Genomic DNA, 23,225 nt, shown 5'->3' with positions numbered 1-23,225 from the left:
CATTATCTATTGAGTTAGACAAATGAAAGACATCTGTCACTTGATTGAATTTAGTGACTTGCTGGTTTGCTTTGACCACTTATTTGTAAAATGTGTAAGTTATAGCTCCTCTTTTAACGTCTCATTCATTTCAAAATCGAACCTGGCAATCCAAATTCCCATTGCCTCGGCTGTTTTTGACGTGCCTGGTGTGTTCCACACTGGGATGTGTGGGGGACCTTTAGTAACAGCTGTGACTTCTCTTTACAGGCTTCACAGAGCCCAGTGTGCAATTAAACAGACTCAGGTAACCGTTCAGAAAATAGGAAGGGAGATTGAAGAAAAGCTGAGATGTACATCGACAAGCAATGAACTGGTAAGTTTGATCACTTAAAATCTTATTCTGCGGGCTTGTTGAAGCACCATGATGTACTGACCATAAAACTGCGTTTTTTAAAAAACATGCATGTAAGATCTTTACTTAAACCTGGCATTTCAAATGGAAACTTAACTGAGAAGTGTAATGTAGCGGATTTCAGATTTGTGTGAGCTACTCAGATGGGTTTATAGATTGCTTGTGCTACTTTAGCTGTATATCAATTGCTTTGATACTCTAAAAGCATAAAAACTGCACAGGAAATATAAGTTATATTAGGAAAATCAAACTTTTAGTGATAAATCTTGATGGGTTCTTGTGGTGGATGTAAAGTGGAATGAATCTACTATCTGCGTCTTGTTGTACCCTGCTCCCTATGCAAAAACATAGTGTACTCAGCTAGGTTTAAGATGTGTCAAACTAAATTAAGGGTTTGATAAAATGGAAGAGTGGGGAAAACCCTTAATTGCAGTGCTGCATTGTAGATGAAGTCAACTCCCTTAAGAGCAATATAACATCTCCTGTCAGTGACTCCAACCTGGAGCTTGTTTGCCTTCTGGTGGTATCTTGGCTGCTAAAAAGCTTTTAATCATCTTCATAATCTTTTTCCAGTTATGGATATCCTCGCCTTTCCATATGAAGGCTTTTCCCTTATAAATATGTGGAGCAAAACTACATGAACAATGTTAGAACCAGAAATGACACTGATAATGCATGATACAGCTTCTTAGTGAAATGGCACGTGGTGTAAGGAAATGATTACCCACTTCTCCTTTGTTTAGTAGTCAAAACTCTTCCTGGGCTTCCATCCCTCTTTATAAATGGGTGAGCTATAGCTTCATTCCTTAATACTGAGTCACGTTTCCTGCTGGAGCCTTGAACCAGAAGGCTGGGCGCACATGTGTAACTCAAGCAAATAAGAAGGAGAGGGAAGAGTTCAGGAAGAGCTGCCTTTTTCTCATGCAGTTAGCGTTGAAGTAACATTATCTCCATTAGCTGCTGGGAAAAAGTGAAAGCTGGCGGCGTTACACGAAGTGACAGTGTCTGGTGCTGCTTGCAGAAGCCACGCTCGCAGCGATGTCTGGCTGCCCCTTCACGTTTTGAGCTCTGTCCAGGGATATGGCTGGACTGGAGGGATGCAAATTTTCTTTTTCCATTTTGAATCGGTCTTCAGTTATTCTTAATAAGTGTTCCAAACTGAAAATGGTGGGGCGAAAAAAGATTAAAGAAGAACTATATTCTCCCCATCGCCCCCCCAAAAAAAAACAACCAAACAAGAAAACCAACCCACCCTTTAATAGAAGAAAATTCTACTTCACTGTACTTGGAAGCGTAATTTCTTAGTGAAGAAAACGCATCAAAGAAAAAAATGATTATTTTAAAGACACAGGAAAAAAAAAGCCTTAACTTTTAAAGGAGGGATCCTTCTAACATAACTGTGCATAATGACATAATCTGTTTGCTGCTCTGTGTTCTTCCCATGTGGATCCTTTTTTCTCATCTCTCTGAAGCTGGGAACAGAATTTAATAGCGCAGCTCAGACACTTCCAGCCTTTTTCCTGCTCCATATCTCAATTTAGCCCAGGCTCCTCATTGCTCAGCTCCTCTCTTGTTACCAAGCCCTTTGCCAGGGAATTCTTGTGCTGTTAGCACTCTGCTGTTACTGTCCACATACTTATCCTGTGGAAATTTCCTGCTGCATCTCCATCTCTTTATTTCAGCCCTGGGCCAGGCTACATCACTGAGCACTGGAGAAGAGATGTCCTGTAGGACGAACAAAACAGACCAAAGCTGAGGTTTTCTCCATCCAAAGTAGCAAAATGATTAGGGTCCCTCCTTATCTGTTGTCTCACTTCCTAGTCTGGCAGACACTAGTCTTGTCCTACTTTTCCCTTTCCTCCTCTCATCCCTTTTACAGAACTAGTTATGTGAAGAAAAAGTTAAATAAAATTTTTTTTATATTTACTTAAAGTCTGTTTTTCTTCCAATAGAAAAAGGAGAGTGAATGTTTACAGCTGAAGATCCTGGTGCTACGTAATGAACTGGAGAGACAGAGGAAGGCCCTTGGTCACGAAGTAGCCTCATTGCATAAGGAAAAGAATACTTTGCATGACCGAGGTGAGTGTACAAATGTTACTGCTTCTGTTGCAGGTGTTCATAATCCACTGATCAGAAGCATAGTAGCCTAGCTGTGGTGGTTTTACCCAGCTGGGCAGCTGGGCTCCACCACAATCACTCGCTCACTCCCCCTCCTCAAAGGGAAAGGGGAAGAAAATAGGATGGAAAGGGCTTGAGGTTTGAGTTAAGGACAGGGAGATCACTTAACAATTATCGTTATGGGCAAAACAGACTCAGCGTAGGAAGATTAAAATAATTTATTACCTATTACAAACAGGCTAGAGCAGTGAGAAACAAAAGCAAAGTAATAATACCTTCCCCTCACCCACCCTCTTCCACCTCCTCCTCCTGAGTGGCTCAGGGGAATGGGCAATGGGGGCTGCGGTCAGTCCCTGACCCTTCATCTCCGCTGCTCCTTCTCGGTCCCTCTCTGCCCCTGCTCCCTGTGGGGTCCCTCCCACGGGATGCCGTCCTTCCCGAACTGAGCCTGCGGGGCTGCCCACAGGCTGCAGCTCCTCCAGAACTGCTCCCACATGGCTCTGTACCACAGAGTCCATCCCCCAGGAGCAAACCGCTCCAGCACGGGTCCCCCATGGGTGGCAGCTCCCCCCACATCCCCCGCCTCTGCCGGGGCTCTCCATGGGCCGCAGCCTCCTCCAGGCCACATCCACCTGCTCCACTGGGGGCTCCTCCCTGGGCTGCAGCGTGGAGATCTGCTCCGTGTGGGACCCATGGGCTGCAGGGGGACAGCCTGCTCCGCCAGGGGCCTCTTCACACGCTGCAGGGGAACTTGTGCTGCGTGCCTGGAGCACCTCCTGCCCTCCTGCACTGACCTAGGTGGCTACAGGGCTTCTTCTCACTCCCCACTCTCCCAGCTGCTGCAGCACAGCAGTTTTTCTTAAATCTGCTCTCACAGAGGCGCAGACATCTCTCACTGGCTCGGCTCTGGCCAGCGATGGGTCTCTTCAGGTTCAGCTGAAACTGCCCTTTATCTGACATGGGGCAGCTGCTGGGCTATGCTCACAGAGGCTGCCCCTGCAGCCCCCTGCTACCAAAACCTTGCCACATAAAACCACTACACTAAATTATGATGATGGTGATCAAAGTGAAGGTGCTGTTTTGTCTTTTTTCTTTTTTTTGGTCAAGCTTTAAAGTGTTTCTACTTTTATTTAGATAAATTTTACAGTCAGATAGAAACTCTACACCATCTGTTATACTGAATTCTGGACAGCGCATTCTTGTATTCTGCCTCTAAATAATTTCTTAACGTGACACCTCTCTAAAGCAGCCTTAAAACTGTGCTTAATTAATTTTTTGAAGAAAATGAGAAGAGTTGCACTGTAATGCAGTAAACAGTGGCATGCAGCCATATTTTAATGTCACAAGGGATTTTAATGTACCTGTTAGTCTAAGATCCCATTTTACGTGTTGGAAGACAAAAATCAATCTTAATGGCTTATTACGTAAGTGAAAGGTGAAATGCTTGGTCGTCTTGGCATTTTATTTTACTCTGAAAGTGTCCTACAGTAAAACTCTATGAGGTTGTCTTGGTTGGAGCTCACCAGCAACCAAACTACGTGGCTGGCTGATCTTGTTGCAGGACCTTTGAATTCCCAGTAGAGTCCAAAATAAAGAGTCGCTACTGAAAATGAAATGCGTGTTGTTTGCTTAACTCTGCCAGTGCCGGTACTTGAGCTGCCTTAACGGAGTTACCCTACTACTGTGGACGTGAAGGGAACAGGTGTAAAAGGAGAATGAGCTTTCATAGGTTGTGCTTGGCTGGTGAATGGTGTATGGTGCACGAAGACAGGTGTGCCTCCTCCTGCACTGTCATTCCCCAGCTTGGCAGCATGTCACAGCAAATGGGCACCTGAGACTAAATGGAGGGTTAGTGCCAATGCTTGTGTCGGTATCTACTCTTACAGCTTCAGATTGAAGAAAATATTTGATGCTAATTGTTTTTCCTGTTTCCTCATATAGAAAATGCGTTTGAGACTGAGTACCAGAAGCTTCAAGAGCATAATGAATCTCTGCATGAATTAAGAAAAGAATGCACTGCTAAGAGGTAAAAGGACCCATGATTTTTTTTCCACTAGTCTGCAATCAGGAAAGGCATACAGGTTTCAGAAGGGACTTCTGTTGCACCAAATTCTTCCTTATTGTTGCCCTAAAACTTCTGTTAAGACCTCTCTGCTACAGTTTGTAGTTATCGAAAGTGATAATTAACAGTAGCAAGTCTAGAAGAGATGGAAACGGGCTCTCCTGCATGTGTAGGCTATGATAGAACGTACGTCTATTTTGGTGAAGCACTGCTTTGTAATGGTTAATTGTTGTAGTCCAAATATGCCTATAATATAAAACTGAAAATGAAATGTTGTTTTGTCTCTTTAGCCATCCTTGTAGAATTGCCTTTTTGAAGGGGGTGGGGGTGATTGGGGTTGATAGCTTTACTTAAAGCTTTCCAAGAAGCTAATGATTTTGGTTTCTTTTCCCCTGCAGAGAGCTGTTTTTGAAGACAAATGCCCAGCAGACCATTCGATGCAAGCAGTTGCTGTCGGAGCTGTCTTACATCTACCCTATTGATCTGGTATGTTTCAGATGGTCTAAAATGTGTATTTGATGTAAACAGGAAGTTCGTTTCACACCTGGAACAAACCTTGCTTTTCTGTAGGATCAAACTTTTCCCTCGTATTGCTTTTTACAACTTTTTCTTGGATTTGGTCCTTAAGTTGTAAACCTCACACGGAGAGGACTTATGCCAGCATCATTCAAATAGCCTCAGCTGTAAGAGCAGAATGTATATAACTGTAACTTAATGGATACTTGCCACTTTGTATGTAATTATTTAAAGTAACCTTGACAGTAGGCTAGCTGAACTTTACTAGAGTGCACAAAAACAGATGTCAAAATATAGAGCGCCTAAACCTTTTTCTGCAATGAATTAAGGTAAAGCTCTTCCTTTAAGAAAAAAAAAAGTTGCATTTACTTTTCAAATAATTCAAATGTTACTAAACCATTATCTCAGTCTGTCTGGGTTTCATTGAATATTTAGTTTTTCTTTACGAGATGCTTTGTTGTCATTGGGTTTTTTACAGGCTTCTATTTTCTGGCTGTTGTTGTCCCATTCTCACTTTTCATTGTTGATTTTAAACTTGCAGAATGATCAAAAGGATTACTTTGTTTGTGGAGTCAAGCTTCCTAATTCTGAAGACTTTCAAGGTAGCTGGATATTCTTAACTTGGTTCTCACAGTTGACACTGCTTCTAAACATGATAAAATTAAGTAAACTGATAGTAATTATGGCTAAGGATCCACATTTCTGATTGGAAAGGTCTGGACTGGAAGAAAGCTTGCTCATTATTTATTCTTAGAAACTTCCTTCATGCTAGCTAGGAACTGACTCTTAAAGTACTTCTGTATTCAAAGTATAATTAGTGATACACTGCAGCAGGTTATCCAGAGAGGATGTGGAGCCTCCTTTCTTGGAAATGCTCAGAGCCCAGCCTGCGGTCCTTGGCAACCTGCTGTAGCTTATCCTGCTAAGAGCAGAGGGGTAGGAATAGGCAATTTCTAGAGCTGCCTTCTGAACTCAGTGATTCTAGGGGGAAAAAAATTGCGTTTTTCCTAGTTTCAATCTATAAATAGTGCTCAGGCGATGTGCATAAATCTCCATTTAGTTTGTTGCGGTTGCTGATGAACTTACCCAATAAACATCTTGCATAAATATGACTTAGCTTCCTGACACTAATTCCTGCTGTGGTGTGGCAGGATTTTACAAGTCAGCTTCTACTGTAACTTTGCACATCATCTTTTTGCAGAAGCAAATCCATATGCCTGCCTGTGTAAGGGTCATACAGGTAACTGCGTGCATTCATCTGTAGGTGTTGGACGTGAATTGGAACTTTGTTAAAAATCCCCTTGGGAATTTCTTGCTCTTAGTACTTGTTCACTCTGCCAGTCATATGGTTTCTTGGGCAAAAACCTCAATTATCTAACTCTTTAAAGGCATCCGAGAGGAGTTAATTTGAACTAACAGCGGGCATATTGAATGCTAGAATAATGGAGGAATAATGTTTAACACATTAATTTGTTTTCTTGGTTGCACCTGTGAGAATGAATTCAGTTCTGTAATTCTTGAGAAGGCAGTGGTGTGTGTCTCTTGGCCTGTTTTCAGTTTACTGATATTAACTCCTTACAAAAGAATGACTAATTCTCTATCAAAGTCTCTGGAAATACTGTTTTACAGGGAAGAAGTACTCGGCATTCAAATTAGTGAAATACAGAGTTGTCTAACTTGCTGTGTCTTAGTTCAGACTCTTAGAAAATATTTTAAGAAGTCAGGCATCTCAAGTATCAGTGATTTTATTTGCAAAAATAGTGTTGCTTCAAAGGTTGAATGTTTAACAAAATCCTTTTTTAAAAGGATTTAACATTTAAATCCACATATCATCTCTTGTTCTAGAAGTCAGCATGATTTCAGATGTTGTTGAGCATCATTAAAAGCTTTCTTAGAGTGCCCTCAGTTAATTGCCCGGGACTCCCTTGTCAGTAGGGATGATTCTGTTGTGGTGTTTGTATTGGTGTGTTCACTTATAAAGAGGAGGGGAAGGAAAAACTGAATCAGAAAGGAGAAGCCTTTACGTGGCTAGTGTTTGGATTCTAGAAAGGATGTAATTTGAATCTCAAGACCTGTGTATTCCCAGCAGGTGAAGCTTTAAGGCTGCAACCTTAAATGTCAAATTAAAAATGACACTTTAAAACAATGGGTTAATCTAACTTCTTCGACTTACTGCCAGACAACAGTGTGCAGAACCTGGGGTCGGTCTCTCTGCAACTGATCTCTCTAATGAGTAAAGCTATGGAGGAATGCAGCTTTTTTCTGACCCTGATAATATGTCACCTGCATATTGAGAAGTGCAGAAAGTTTCAGTCTTGAATTATGTCTTGGGATTTCTTCCCACTTTTCCATCTCTTCTTTACCCTCCCTGACCCAACCAAACTTTGGGAAGAGTAACTTTAAGCTTCAAAAGTGTAAAATTGGAAGGAGGATATGTCATCAGCCATTTTGTTACCTTTAATAAGAGGCAAATGGTGAACTGAAAATAATTATAAAGCAGTCTAAATTTGTTTCATTTGTGTCTGTTTGTATGTTATAACTTCTGACAACTTCATGAAGTGCTGAGTCTGTACTGAGATTCAACTGATGTATTTAATGGATTTTTTTTATTATTATTGACAGCAAAAGATGATGGGAGCATTGCTGTTGCCCTGGGCTACACCGCTCATTTGGTTTCAATGATATCCTACTTCTTACAAGTGCCACTCAGGTATCCCATAATCCACAAGGGCTCCAGGTCTACAATCAAAGATAACATCAATGACAAATTGACAGAGAAAGAACGAGAGTAAGTACGCCGTAAATATACTTATGTACTTTCTTCAAAACAACAAAAAACACCTAAACTTGAACAGTTTGGGGTACTGTGATGGGATACTGATTATGAAGTTATTTGGTACTGTGTTCAGTAGGTGTGGGACAGGAGTTTCTGAGTTCCTGTGAGCTAATTATAGTCCAGTTTTGTCGTTCTACATCTACTGAGAGCCAAATGCTATTGATTAGGCATCTAATAATGATAGAAAAACTTAACTAGTGGACCTTGTAGGTAAGTTGTGGCTTCTGATTGGAAAACTTGCCTTTTGTATTTCTCTACTGGCTATGGGAATAAGCTGCAGACACCAGAAGCAGCCTTCAGTGGGGAGTTGCTGCAGGTGCTGCTGTACTGCTTGATACGCGACAAAATAAATAGCTGTCTTTAGCACGGAGGACTTTTTAAACAGTTAGGAAAGAGTTTTGTGAATTGTTACCTACTAATAAGTCAACTTAATATTCAACGAAGAGTTTTTCATCTGGTCTATAATCATTGTCTTTCAACATGGATCTAGGTTATTGTTATTGTTAAGCTGCTGGGAAGCTGTCTTGCTGTCCTTAAATCCACTCCCCGAATGCCTCCTGCGTTTTGGCACCTTGCCTGTTTTCCCACTGTCTTTCCACCTGTGTGCTCAAATATGAAAATAGTGGCAATTACTGGTTAAGCTCCACTTTGTAGCCTGCAACCACAGAACTCAAAGGAATGCAGTGCTGACCAGCTGCGGGAGACCAGCTGCTCCACTCCGATCCTCTGTGTCTCTGTGGGCGGTTGCAAAGTCAGGCTTGCAGCACCAGTAACTTTGTTTTTCATTTGCAAGATTTGGAGAAATGAGCAAAAGAAATGGCTGGAGGAAAATTAACTTGTAGAAAATTGCTGTCTCTATTGCCTCAATTTCTTGATCTCTTAGGATGCGTACAATCAAAGTATTTTAGTATTTTTAACAGCATTTCTTACAAGTCCCAGTCGAAATGGAAGGGTCTTTTCATACTGTGCATAACTGGGAGGTTTGGGATGCTTGGAAGTGTCTGATTTCTTTTTGAAGCTCAGTGACCTTTGGCAGGACAGCTGAGGTAACTTGCCTCGAGAGTTAAGCTGTTGCTGAGCTTTAACTGTTCTGACGTGATAAAATATGGACTATAGTAATTGTTCTGCAAACGATTTTGGGGTAAGTTATCCAAGAAATCTTTGATACCATTTTAATAACTTAATAGAACGTTAACGTGTTTAGCTTCAGCTTTACTTCTCTAAGCATATGATCGTCCTCTTGCCTGTTCATCACTTTCAGATGGGTATCAAGCTAGAACGTTTATATCTGGAAAACACATTTCTGAGGAGTAGAGCTGTCTGTGTGTGGGTGTATAAAGATTAAACCAATTTCCTGTTGTCCGAGACAAAGTGGAAGGTTTAGTCCTTTTGGCTGGAGCCTTCCAAACCCTCATGACTTTATACTTTATTTCACAACAGTTTCTGAAAAGGAGAAAGTTTAGCTAAGTATATTAATCCCTATTGGGCCATTTACCTGTGTTCTGCAAGATTTTTTCAGGATTAGCTCCTGCTTGAGGTCTTCTCTTCCCAGCTATTGGAGAGTCAATCCTGCCAGCTCTCAGAGGACTTGAGTTGCTATAGAAAACCTCAAATGTCTGAACTGGCAGTTTTCTTCCTAAACTAATAGCTCATGTTTCTCATGTGCTCCTAACTGAATAGAGCATAGCAATTAACGTGCATTATTAAATTTCTTTACTTCAGTAACCTGTCCTTAAACAGCTTTTCTAACTCCAATGTAAACTGTTGAGTAATTACAGTGAGGTTTTCTGTGTACTCAATCTTTATTACAACACATTGCATCGTAATTATTTACTAGATTAAGCATTTTATTTGGCTTAATACTTTTTTTTGGACTTCGGGGTTGCCCCGAATTCATATTAAGAGCTTTAAAAAATTGGGTACTGGGGGAAATAGCTGATGTTTTCATTCAAGAGAAATTTCATAAGTACGTGTGTTTGTTTTTAATGTTATACTGTATTATGAGTGTATTACTTCACTCATCTTTCAACTTTCTGCAACAGCTTTTTAAAGTCCTTCTAATAAGCTGGTCAAGCATTTTGAGAGCTTTCAGAATGTAAGTTACATTTGGGGAATATTTTATCCGCCTCAGATCTGTTTGCCTGAATGAACAAGGCCACTTAAGTCACAAGATTCTCGCGGAAGCCTTCAGTTTTGTGTGCTGCCATTACAGTTATGTTGGTACTAAAGAATGTACAGAAGTAGGAGGCTGTGGTGAAAACTTCTCTTCCATTTGGCCCCATTACTGATGGTGGAACCAGATAGGGAATACATGCCAGTGGTGTATAATATATGGTCTTGTAGATATTAGTATTAATTACCTGTTTGATAGCTTTTCTCTCTGTATTCCATTAACTTATTTTGATACTACTAAAATGCTGTAAGTTTTCTCCCGTAATATGACTTTCTGAACCAAGGTAAGGAAAGAGTACAACTTTCAGTAAACAGCTCGCATTTCTTCAATGGTCTCTTTCAAAACCTTCAGAGTACATCAAATATCTAAGAGGAACGAGTACCCTTCCCAAAAGTTCTGGATTCTGAAAGATTTCAAAGGAAATTATGGATGCGGAACTCCTAAATCTAAGCTAGTTAGCAGAGCAGCATGTTCCTACCTCCAGTGGCAAACATGCTTAATACCCTACTTCAATTCCTTGGTACTGTTCTTGCAGAATAGGAACATAGCACTTCATCTTGTTCTCATAAACCTGGTAAGAATGCTGAAATCAAACTATTTGTGACATGCTCTGATGCAGTCTGTCAAGCCCTGCATTTAACGCTTCTGTTAGCCTGTTCCCAGATTTTTAAATAAAGCACAGTTTCCAATTAAAAAAAATAAGGGGTGATATGTCTGGAGCAAGACTTGTCTACGTTGGTGTTGCTGCCTTTGTCATAAGGTTTTTAGATAGTGTTCCCTCAGGTCTCTTCTAGCGATACGAGCTAAAATCTTACAAGGTAAATGTCTTCATTTTGCAAGCTGGGAGCTACTGAATCTTTTTAGACAGTATCGGTCTCCTTGTTCCTTTTAGAGTGAGTACAGAAGTAAAGTGAGTACAGAAGCATACATTTATGTCATCTGTTTGGGAGTATTTTTAGCTTCTGCATTGACTCAAAGCTACTTGATTTCGTTATTTTATAATTGAAATTTCACATGACTCTTGTACAACCTGCCAGTTGAAGATTTAAGAATAGAATACTAATTTCATCAAATCACATTAGACAGCTTGGACGTACGTATGCTTACCAAAGAAAAGCCATACTCTTCAGAGTTCAAACACCCTTCTTTTAGCTTGTGTGTGTCTGGGCAAGTGAAATGCATTTTCAGAGCAATTATTTCTGTTGTATTTTTACATTTTCATTCATACTAAATCTTTGAAAAGATTTTCAAGGACTCTTCTCTGTTAGATGTGTGTACACAAACAGCTCTGATGCTGCATTCAAAGGCTACCTCAGGAACCAAGCAGTTACGTGAAGCAGCTTAAGGAGGAGTGACGTTGAGCATACTGCCAATTACCTGGGGTTTGGCTCAAGTAGATTAAAAAGCTCAAGTAGACAGCTTTGACGGTCAGTACTGTCTAGTGACTAAAATCAAGATTCAGAAGGACAGGCTAATGAGAACAGTTAAAGCTGTTTGTCCTGAAAAAAAATAGCTGCTTTAATTTCTGCATAACTCTCTGTAAAATTATTGAGCAGCAATTGAAGTATTGTTTTGAAGCAAACCTGTGTAGATTATCAGCGTTTTTCATTTCTGATGAAATAGCATAAGAGTGGGGATGGCATAATAAAAGTGGCAGGTTGTTTCATGGTTGTCCACTGATGTGCCTAGTTGGAATTGTCTGTTCTGCACCTTTTTTAAATTATGCTAATTCTTGTCCCCCCTGAACACTTTCTGTTGTCACTAAACATAGGGAACATCTGTCTATCATTGTGTTACTGGGTTCTTACAGAAATTAGGATTAAAGTTGTGTACCCTGTTTGCAGCTTGTAGTGATAGGTATGATCCTGAAGAAACTTTCTGGATATTTCTGTGATGATGGGTCATGACCCCTAAGTAGTCTTTTTTTTTTTCTTTTTCTGGAGGTCAGCTTCATTATTGTAGTGAACTTCAAGTGTGCCAGAAGATTATAATTAGTTGTTATTTTTTATTGTGATGTTTAGGTGGGTATTGCAGAAGTAGCTGAGCCAGGATCATGGAGCACTGCTGGCACCTGACTTGATCTGGAAACAACATCTGAATGCATCCAACCTCTTATATTATTACATATACTTTAATTTTGCTGCAGTTCTGTGGCTGCCAAAGGCTTAAAGCCTGGTTTTCTTTCATTGCTGTAGCCCGTTTGGTAAGTGGCAAATGTCTGAATAATTAAAACCAGGTCATCTTTCACCAGGCTGAGGCAGTCTTGTAGCAACAGAAGACCGCAGCAGACAGGAAATGCAGGTGACCTTGTCAGATCTTCAGAATGCTTCTGGACTCCTCAAGGATGTAAAGTTATGAGTGAGTTTTTCCTAAGACAGTTTATTTATAGCTAAAGCTGACACATGCGAGTGCTTGGCTGAGGGACTGCAGCCCTGCGTACGGTGTGTGGTGAACGTTAACATATTTGCATGGCTTGTTGATTGAGCCTTGAATTCAAACCAGCAGGTTGGTTTAGCCTAGTTTGGGGTGCTCTTAATTGGCTGAAGAGGCCAAACTTGAGAGAAGTGGAAAAGTTGGAGTAGTCGGGCCAAGCGTACTTTTAATCTGCACATGTTGAAGCAGTTCATTCAGTGGGCTGGGGTTATGTTTAAGGCATACTCATTTGCACTAAAGAAGCAAGCTTCCAGTTTTCTGTGTGTGGTTCACGCAGAACTAAGTCAAACAGTCCCAGTTATTGCCAGCTCAAGTTCTGATGCAGAAAGTTGCTCTGCTTGGACCTGAGTAAAGGAAAACTTACTTCCAAACCAGTTCTGCTACAAGATTGCTTCCAAATTCCCTATCTTGATGAACTGTGGTGCCTTTCGCTTCAGTGTGAAAAGCTGGATTTGCAACTTAGAGGAGAAAAGCTGAGCAGGCATGTGGATAATTTTTCGAGTGTTTGGAAACCACTTGTTGAATGAGCTCAGTCTAAACATGGTCCTCGCTTCTGTGGTCTCACTCCTGTTTCTAAGAACGTGAAAGCTGAAAGTCAGGGGGTGGTTATTGCTTTGGGTCCAGTAGCAGATAAGCCATTTGCAACACAGCAATCTGAAAAGTCAGGACGCAAGTGAGTGAAGAATAATTTTTCACTGATGCTGACATCTTCCAACTCGACAGAGAAATCTTTAATCATCTTTGCTGCTTCAGCCGAGATAATAAAATGGCAGCTTTGGGAAGAAATCTTGGCAAACTTAAATCAGATGGAGGGAGACGGTTTGTTAAGAAACCTAATAGCTGTCAAAGCAGAGCTGATTCTTTGTGGTAGATTGAGTGTGTGTTAAGCATTCAACTATTGCTCAAAGAATGCTTTTTGCCATGAACTTATCTTGAACTGTATTTTTGCGTTCCACATTCTTGGGGATATTTAGCTAGGATGCAGGGTTATTTTATTCTTGATCACCAAAATAATGCTTTTTGCCTTCATTGGGTCAGCATATATTAAGGTGAGTAGATGAGAAATTAGATCAAGTGCTCCTTAGTACACATAGATATTATTAACACTGACTCTGGGAGCAACAGCTTTTGCATGCTTCTGGCCAGTCTGAGAAAGCAGAGTTTGTTTACTGCAGTAGATGAGACCACTGACCCCGGACATCTACAGCTGAGAAATGTTTTTGTGAAGACATACTAGTTTGAGCTTACTCCCATTGGAACTCTATCCTCCTGCTGAGATTATTTTTCAAAACATTACTTCATTTTTCAAGGAGCAGGGACTTGACCTGTTTAAAGTGTCCTCTCATTAAAAATGATCCTTCGGTGGCAGAGAGATTTAAAGTTCTGATAGCGGGGTTGTCTGCTCTGTCCTTACAGATAGTCCTCGCGGTGTGACATCCATCACGGAGTATGCAGCAAGCCTTGAATTCAAGCTGTAATATGTCAGGGATATGCACAATTGACAAAAAGCCATCAGCGTTGCTAGTTCCGTGGATTGCTGGCTGTACTTTTTAGGTGTGTGAAAGTCTTATTTGCTGAACCAGTAGAATGATACCCTTATATTTTTATAAATCGGTGACTGTCTTATCAACAACTGCTTGACTTTCATAATCTGGGTCTTTGGTTTCTTTTCCTGTGTACAGCCTGTACATATTGAAGCTATTGTATGTCCTCCAAGAGCAAGGTCACGACAGTTACACTTCTTAATGGAAAGATGGCAGTGCTTCTGCTTTTGATTATCTTATTGTTGAGCTATTCAGATAGGCATTTTGAAAATACGCTTCATACAGTTAAACTGCCAATATGTTTTCCTTTCCCAGTAAACTAATTATCTTTGTATTGTGTAAAGTTTGAATGAGGATATGGTTTTTTCCCTTGGCAGTCTGTATTTTTGTCATCAAGTTTGTTTTACAAGTATTTGTTTTCTCTCATGTAGAGACTAAAAACCATAGAGTAATCAAATCTGAATTCACTTGTGATTCATATTCGTGTCTTAATCTCATCGCTAACAAAGCAAAGTGTACACTTGTAATCTTTTTTTACTGCCATTTCATTTATTTGACTTTCAGTTTTACTCACCAGGTGGGGATCTTACTTCTTCATTTGAAACTTCTCCAATCCTGCTGTTTGTTGGCAGACTAGTTAGCTGCTCCTTTTAGGCTGTTAGTGACCCCAAGGTGAGTTTGTGACCCCCACCATTGACTGGTAGCTTGATATGAAGAGGATCCACAGCACTCTGTGCTGCGTCTCTGGTTGAGGAGTCTGGTGGTGAAGGCAGGTTCATACCGCGGTCTTTTAGTTGTGTTCCTTCCAAAAAACACCAGCTGCTTGGGCACGTTACTTCAGACCTGTGCCAGCCTCTGCTCTGAAGCTGATAAATCCTTGGCATAGCTTATCTGAAAAGGAAACAGGTTTTGAAGCTGTGCAGCCAACGCTTCTTCTGCTGTGATCATCTGCTGGAGTGATGATGAGTTGGAAGTGCTGGGTATTTTGGTGGCTGTGGCTTGTTAGGAACCTGTTTTCCTAATATTTAATCTGAAATGTCCTGGTGAATAGAGGTTTCGAGTGAGATGTCTGCACAGTGGTTGCCCTCTTCACTTAAAAGCTCTCAAGGTTTGCTTTATTCAGGTAGGAAAAGACCCTAGCACTCTTACACCACTCAAGCTTTCCCTTCTAGATAGGACATTCCTTTACAGTGAGCAAACAGGATGTGGTTAGGTTGGAGGGAAAACACTGCTCCTTCCTCCCTGCCTGCCCCTCACAGCCCCCCAGAAGAGGCTGAAGTTGAAACTTATACTTCAGTAAGTACTCATACCTTGTTCTTGTACGTGCCTCATACTTCAACCCTGTCATGCAAGAACTTGTGACTTTTTCAGGCCATTATCTTAGTTGGATTGGGCTATTTAGTTCTATCCTCATATAGGGTATCCTGTCCATGGGCTTAAGCTGGAAATTCATCATTTTCTGAACTGCCCCGTTTTTTGGTAGTGTGTGTGAAGAACAGTTGTTCCCTAGATCTGATGGATGACTCTCTGCTATCACCCCAGGGACTGTTACAGAAATTACATCAGTTCTTTATCTGTATAATAGTGAATAATTGGGTTTTAGCTGTGTTCTGCCAGCTCTACTGCAGTCATCTCACTGCAGCCGTTCTGCTTACTTTCCTCAAAAATAAGAAGTGAAGGGAATGAAGCCACCTCAGGTTTGTGTTCTGTCCCAAATTCAGTGGATGCACTTGGGCAGGATGTAGTCAAAGTGCAGCAAATACGGTGATGTGAAAATACACTGACATTGGCTTCACCTAGTTGTTGAACCAAGTTTCTGACCTTCAGTTAACTAATGGGTAAATACGTGTTTCCTATGCAATGTAATTAGTATTTTTTAGGTGTTTAAAATGCATCTCCTATCTTAAACTACTTATTTTAAGTGTCATGTCTCCAACAACAGGCTCTTCTTAGTCTTTATTTTGAGGTAAGCTTTCTGTGAAGGCGTTTGTTCAGTTTCTTAAAACATGCTGCTATTACTTCACATTGCAAAGCTACAAATATTATTGGTCCTCAAGCTTTTACATTATTTTGAAATTAATGTTAATTAACGCAATTCCAGACTAGTTTGCGATTTCACCTAGATTTGCCAAATGGGATGTATTACGATATATAAACTGTGCCACGCTTCAGCCTATGGAAAACAGTTAGATGGGATGTGTAAAATCTTTATTTTACTGATTTCTTCCCCAAAGAGCTTTCTGAAGTAGAGATTAAATTTTGAGACTTTTAATATAATTTGGGATATGGCAGAATGACTGAACAGAAGAGAATAAAAGATCTAAAACACATGGTGTTTTACCAAAGTAGAAGCAGGTGAAAGCAGTTAAAAATGAAGCAATTTCTTAAACTTTAAAAATAGTTTGTATTAAAGACAGGCGGTTCTGGACAATAAAAATTGGCCACCAATATATTGGTACATATGTGATTTTTTTGGGGTACAGAGGAGTTCATAAATCACAGAACACAACTGAAAATGTATTTGGGCTTGAATTCATAAGAGATACTTGAGGTCTGAAATAAATATATGGAATAAGGATTTTTTCAGCTTTCCTAACAGTTAACATCTGACTGAAGCAAGAGTCCTGGGGTGATTTACTGCAAGTTCATCGAAAACTGAGGCTGCGATGTAGAACAGCTAAAGATTAGCTCAGTAACACATACAAGGATATAAAGTTAAATGTGATCTTGATGGTTGATAAGTATTTGTCTGAGAACAACTGAAAAAGGCAATTCTTAGTGGTTAGAATAACCAGGACAGTTTACTTATGAGTTGTTTAAAAAAAAAAACCAAAAACTAAAACCTAATGCCTAAAATAAACAAATTTGGCTAACCAGAATTTTAGCTTTAAATAAAACTCTAGTTTTTCCAGAATCAATGTGTGACATAAGCAATCTTCGCCTTTTTTATAGATTTTTTTTTATTTTAAAATACATCAGTGTTCATTAGCAGTTGGCTGGAGATGCTATAGTATCAAAGTTCCTGCCCGTGCTGTTTCAACAAAAACAATGCATTTAGTCCATACATCCAAAGGTGAGTAAGAGATGGCATGAGGTTAAAAAAACAAAAACAAAAACAAACACCTAAAAACCTCTATTAAAAATAAATTAAAAAAAAAAATCCAAACAGTAGGCATCTCATCTTGAAATATAAATAGAAAAGGGAAGATCCTTGCAAGAAGTGTTTCTTTTAGCAACAGAAGATCATGGTTGTCCCCATCATACCTCAATTCATAGAAATAAGGATGAAGCGAATGCTGGAAAGTAATTTAGACAACCTTCCTACCCCAAGGAGGGATGAAGTTTATTTAGAAAGAAGCCTCAGGTGGTTTGAACGTACCTTGGAGACATTAGGTGAGGATTTTTCTGTACTTTTTGCTTTATGGTTAAAAAATGATGTGCTTTTCTTTGTGGTGAATAGGTAGTTTCAGCAGTACGGAGTGAAGGCTGGTGGTCTCGTGGGGCATTTTGCAGCTTTTGGACTGGATTACTGCAGGGATGGTGTGGAGGTGGCTTCAGCCCCCTGGACAGGTGCAGCTGGCAAAGGTGTTCATTGAAACTCCCGTCTCCCCATCCTGAACCAGAACACAAATGGTTTTAGACACAGAGACTACAATTTGAACTGAAAAATGAAATCTGTCTTGGTTTTACATGGATACTTCTGTTTAGCTGTTTCCATCTTAATGATTCAGCTGGAGTGGAAATGATGGCAACCTGCCACCCTTAGTTTTCCACACTGACTGGAAATGCACGTATTGAATTCCTTTTTAAATAGGAAGACTTCTAAATGAGAGGTGACAATTTAGAACCCTGTCTACGTTCTCTGTAACCTTAAAAAATGTGATTTACTGTAGTAAGGCTGTACTTTTCACTTTGGTTTCTAGGAGGTATAGCTGAATGTTTAAGATGTACCCTTCTTGACTACCACATTAGACAAAGTCTCGGTAGCATGAAGACCAACTCCAAACTAGTGGCTTCTGAAGAGTCCTGTTAATTGGTGTAGCTGGAGTTGGGTACTTAAAAGCTTAATACCCCTTATAATGGCATTTCTTTATGCAAATATTCAATATCTGCTTCTTTTAAAACTTATGAGGTGTTGCAGGATCTTTGAAGGATTCAAAATTATGTCTGTCCGTGATGGTGGGGTGCTGGTTTTGTAGTTTTGACTTGGAGAAAGAGTAGACTTTCATCCCGTTTTTATTTAAAAGACTGCCTTGCGGTTACTTTTCCCCATCAGAGTTGCTGTGAACAAAGCACGTAACCTTGGCCTCACTTTTTCCTTTTCACAGCTCTTTTGGGAGGCTTTAATGAGGCTTAGTACTCTAGAAACTTTCACGTGGAGTCTACAGTGTAAAATAATACCAATGTTGACACTTCGCTTAACCACTCTTGTAGCTGCCATTTCTTCCTTTCCCAGCCTTGTTCACGTGGGCAGTTTACAAGGAAAGTAGTGTCTTCCTTGTAGGCTTGCTCTAATCTGTTCTGATCCTTGAGTGCAAGCTTTGATTTGTCAGTCTCACTTCAGTTTCTTACAAGTAGATGTCTTTGGTCACATAGATCAGCAGAACTCTAAGCCTTGACCTCTTCTTTGGGTTTGCTTACCCACTGCCCATCAGCAAAGTCTCTCTATGTGTAAATAGACTGAAACTAATTTGTTCTGTACTTCAAAAACTCATCAATTCTTGTCCTTAGAACTGCTCAGCAGCTAGCAGAATCCAATGTTACACAGAAGACTTCAGTGCTAAGAATAATAACCAATTTGAATATTAGGAGCCTTTGATGGAGAGGAGACGGAGAGCTCTTCATTGAAGAGCTGTTTGTAGCCAGCTCCCTTCTGACTTCTGTGTCCATCTTTCTAGGACCAGGTTTAAGTGGAAGTGTTCTTTATCCAGCAGCTCATGTCCGCTTAGGGAGTGTGACAGCAATTTATAGGGGATGGGTTGAAGTAAAGCAGGGTTGAAGTAAAGCAGTTGATACTGACTTGCTGGCATGAAGATTCCAGGTGGAGACGAGCTCCTAATTATCCTTGGGAATCCCCCAAGTTGGGGGGAGAGGGTAAGGTGGAAGCAGGTCAGTTGCCATCTTTGTCCCAAGCTCTGCTAAAACAAATTAGTCAGAACTAAAAATGCCTTGTAACTGCCTCTGTGAATTTATTTTTTTGCTGGCTCCCAGGGTAAATGAGAACCAAAAGCTCTTCTTGAGAATCTGGGAAAACTTTGGGTCTTGGACACATCAGTGGTAGTATAAGCCTCGAGTGTGCTTTGTGGCTGTAAGCATAACGTTCTAGTTCACCGTGGAAGAAACTGTTCTGTCATTCTTGTACTTTTGATACCACAATAAAACTTTTGTCCAAAGCAACGTGCCATGAAAGGGGAGGTGAGCTATGTGTCTAAAAATGTAATGCATGTGTGTTTTGCAATTTATTATGGATTTGTCTCCGTTCCTGCAGCATGGTGCAGCTGGGTAGCGCTGCTCATCTGACTTGTATCCCAGTGAGTCCTGTAAAACAGAGCACATGACTCAAAGGAATTAATAAAAACATTACATTTGTCACTCCTTTAGCATTAAATAAGCAAAACGTGAAACTTCCAGAATAAATGTAAGCTTTTAAGATTGAGAATCCTTTTTGTTTTATCTTAGATCTTAAAAGCGTGTATTGACCATCTGGCTAAATTCAGTCTTGTGTGCAGTTCGGATCACTCTTACTTTGTGTTCTCCACCTTCTGAATTCAGAGTGAGACTTTTTTTCTAATTTGACGATTGTGCTAAAGATTTTCAGTCCCGAAGCTGCCTGTCCACGCTCCTGCCAGCTTGTTCCTTTTATCACTTTATGCTTTTCCCCAGCACAGGGTCTTACTGCTGACATGTCCGGTGTCTGAAGTGGAGCAAGAATAGCCCTGAGTGCAGTGGAAACAGATACGGAGACAACTCCAAATTGGTCCCAAATTGGGCTAACCTGTTATAAGTTACTAAATGTTGTGCTTTTATTTCTTGCATCAAGTTAATGTTCTTGAACTACGATCCTCTTTATGAGCTACTGTTAAAGTTACTGTTCAGCTGACGTGTGGCAGTAATGTGCTCTTTAGATACAGATACAGAATATTTACTGTAAACTCAGGTTGTATCAGGGCTATGTTTCATGAAGTCTGTGCACTAGTGGAAGGTGATATTCCATAGTCATAAGATAAATGTTAACCTATTTTTACAAGAATTCACAAGAGCGAAGAGTGAACTGTGAAGAGCAGAAACTGTTTTGTTCACAACTTCTGCCTGTGCTTGCATGGTGGCTTTGCCAGGAAAGAATGAGAGGATCACAGAATAGCTGAAGCAGGAAAGGACCTCTGGGGATCTTGTTCCCAGCCTTTCTGCTCAGAGCAGTTTCCTTGGGACCAAGTGCAGTCAGTTTTGAATAAGCCCAAGGATGGAGACTATGGAGCCTGTCCTGGCAGCCTCTTGCAGTGTTTCATCATCCTCACAGTAGGTTTTCTCTCAGATTCAGCTGGGGAGGCTCACACAGATCCTTCCAAGAAGCTATTTAAGTTGATACAAGTTTTTCTGGGCTCTTTATTTCTCACCAAGAGTGATCAAGACTTGCACGAGGCATTCAAGGAAGGCAAAAGACACCACAGTCATCTTTGTGCCCCTTTGCTGGACTCTCTTCAGTATGCCCACGTCTTTCTGCTGTTGGGAGCCCAGGACTGGACCATGCACTCCAGACATGGCCTCACCAGCACTGAGTAGAGGGGAGGGATCACCTCCCTGCTGATGCTCTTCCTGATACAGCCCAAGATGCTGGTGGATCTCTCTGCCACGAGGGCTCATTGCTGGCTGCCGTTCAACAGGGTGTCCACCAGGCTTTCCAGTTGGTCAGTTCCAGCCTGTACTGGTGCCTGGGCTTGTTCTGCAGAACTTGGCATTTCCCCTTCATGAGCTCCACGGGATTGTCGTCCGCCCATTTCTCCTTCTGTCAGTTACTCTTCCCAATTCTCTTATCAGCTGCAGACGTGCTGAGGGTGCTTCCTTGTCCCATCATCTGGGTCACTAATGAAGGTATTTAACAGGATTGACCCCTGTATCAGCTGCTGCGTTACTTGTCTAGTGACTGGCCTTCAACTGGACCTGTGCTGCTGGCCACAACCCTTTCAGCCTGGCAGCAGAGCCAGCTGTCAGTCTGTCTCACTGCTTCCTTATCTAGCCTGCACTTTATCGCTTTGCCTGGGATGAGGCCGTGTCAAAAACATCACTGAAGTAGAGGAAAAGCAACACCCGCTGCTCTCCCCTAACCCACTGAGTCAGGTTGGTTATTTACCCTTTGTGAATTTGTGGTGACTGCTCCCAGATTTCTTGTTCATAGCATGATTGGAAGTGGCGTAGGGGAATGGACTCCATCACCTTCCCAGGGCTCAGGGTGAGCTTCCTGGACTGTCCTTCTTGAAGATGGGAGCGACATCTCCTTTCTTCTGAACCTCTTCCATCACCTTTCAGAAGATGATTGAGAAGGGCCTTAGGACAGGAGGAGGAAAAATGCATCTTCTGTGCCAGGGGGTGATCTCTGTCAACTTCAGAAACCCTTTTTGAACTGACGACTTCCCCAACTGCTTGGTAACTGCTCTCAGACAGTCTGTTCTGGTGATTACACAACAGATATTTGTGGCTTGGTTTTTGTTCTTTCCAGTAAATACATCACACTTATTCTCATCTTAGGTATGTTCTGTTTTAAAGGAGCTTAATGATTTCCCTCCCACCCCACTCAAACGCAGCAGCAGGAATGGAACCCAGGAAGGTGGATGTTGAAGGGGAACAGGCAGGCAGATGCCATTCTGCATTTTATTGAGTGTTTTGTGATTATAAAGCTACTAAAAGAGTCAGTTTCAACTGTAATTTTTGAGCATGCATAACTAAAACCTCACACAGCATGCCAAAGGAAGAGATTTAGCTTGCAGTCATGCTTTTCTAAGAAGCAGGCAAAAACAATTTCACGTAGGGAGCCAAGAGTTAAAGTTGTATTCAATTATGCTCAGTGAAGCACTATGTAAAATGTCATGGTTCCTCTCCCTTAAGTTTATTGCTTGTGACCAGCCCTAATGGGCAAGCAAGATAACACACAAAGAACGGAACATCAAAGTTGGTAATATTTTTCTGTATGTCATAAATGTGCATATGCAAAGACATCCACTGACGTTTTTCGAGACTTTCATGTAACTTACTATGTTATAAAAGCTGACATGAGGATGTATGTAGTTTAGATTCTTTCAAGATTAATTAATGGAAGTTAGAAATGTGAATATTAACAAAAAGGAGAAGAAAAAACACACGAAGACCAACCTGATAAACAGAAAGCTCAAAAAAAGCTCAAAAAGCTCAATCTTCACCATTTCAGCTGTCAGAGATGGTAGCGAGCACTGTGAAAGAGTTTTATCCTCTTTTCTCTACTGGATATGTTGAAGGGCTCTGTGTCTAATAATAGAATACGTGGTTCCCATTACTAGTGGCTTAATGAAATACTATCTTATACCGAAACAGGGCTTGTGTTCCTAATGGCACTTTTATTGTCAAGCTTGAGTGAGTTTTATGCCGTTAATTGTAAAGGTATCCTTTAAATCTAAATCTTCCTCCATTTGGGTAACTGTAATTGTAGAGATTGAAACGAATTCCTTTTGATTTGTATTTTACACTTAGGATAACGCGCGGTGGAATTGTTGTAGCATGTGGTCATTTCAAAAGGTTTTGTTTTCTTGCATGGGGAACCAGCTGGATTTATGGATCTATTAAGCAAGGTGAACTAGATGTATGCTGTTCAAGGTGATTTTTATATTCCTCAACTTAAAGTGACCTAGTGAGTTTGAAAGTAGCATAAAACTTGAAGCTGACATCTTAATATTTGATCTGCTGCGATCGTGACCTGTTAACCTTTAGCTTTAATGGTGCTATATAATTCTCCTTAAATGCTGCAAATGTACTCTACTGTGGGGCTGCAGTAAAGATTTTCTATTTGATTGATGTTAAAATACACTTTGCGTAATCACCCCTCTGGAGTGTGTGTTGTTTCTAGTAGATATCGATCTCCTGTGTTTGTTATCTTAAATTTGAGAGGGACTTTGCTTTCTGAT

At 40.7% G+C, this 23,225-nt stretch overlaps 1 protein-coding gene across 3 annotated transcripts in view; it reads left to right on the top strand.

Annotated features, from left to right (window-relative positions):
- UVRAG (UV radiation resistance associated) overlaps window positions 1–23,225 on the top strand; it is a 94,761-nt gene that overhangs the window by 41,410 nt on the left and 30,126 nt on the right. For all 3 annotated transcript variants that reach the window (XM_040544621.1, XM_040544622.1, XM_040544623.1), the window contains exons 7-12: window positions 250–355; window positions 2,347–2,473; window positions 4,454–4,538; window positions 4,973–5,060; window positions 5,632–5,692; window positions 7,713–7,878. In XM_040544621.1, the coding sequence (XP_040400555.1) occupies window positions 250–355; window positions 2,347–2,473; window positions 4,454–4,538; window positions 4,973–5,060; window positions 5,632–5,692; window positions 7,713–7,878 (633 nt within the window). The remainder of the gene's footprint in view (window positions 1–249; window positions 356–2,346; window positions 2,474–4,453; window positions 4,539–4,972; window positions 5,061–5,631; window positions 5,693–7,712; window positions 7,879–23,225) is intronic.

The sequence above is a fragment of the Cygnus olor genome, chromosome 1, assembly GCF_009769625.2.
Source record: "Cygnus olor isolate bCygOlo1 chromosome 1, bCygOlo1.pri.v2, whole genome shotgun sequence".
NCBI lineage: Eukaryota > Metazoa > Chordata > Aves > Anseriformes > Anatidae > Cygnus > Cygnus olor.
This window is presented reverse-complemented; position numbering and strand designations above follow the sequence as displayed.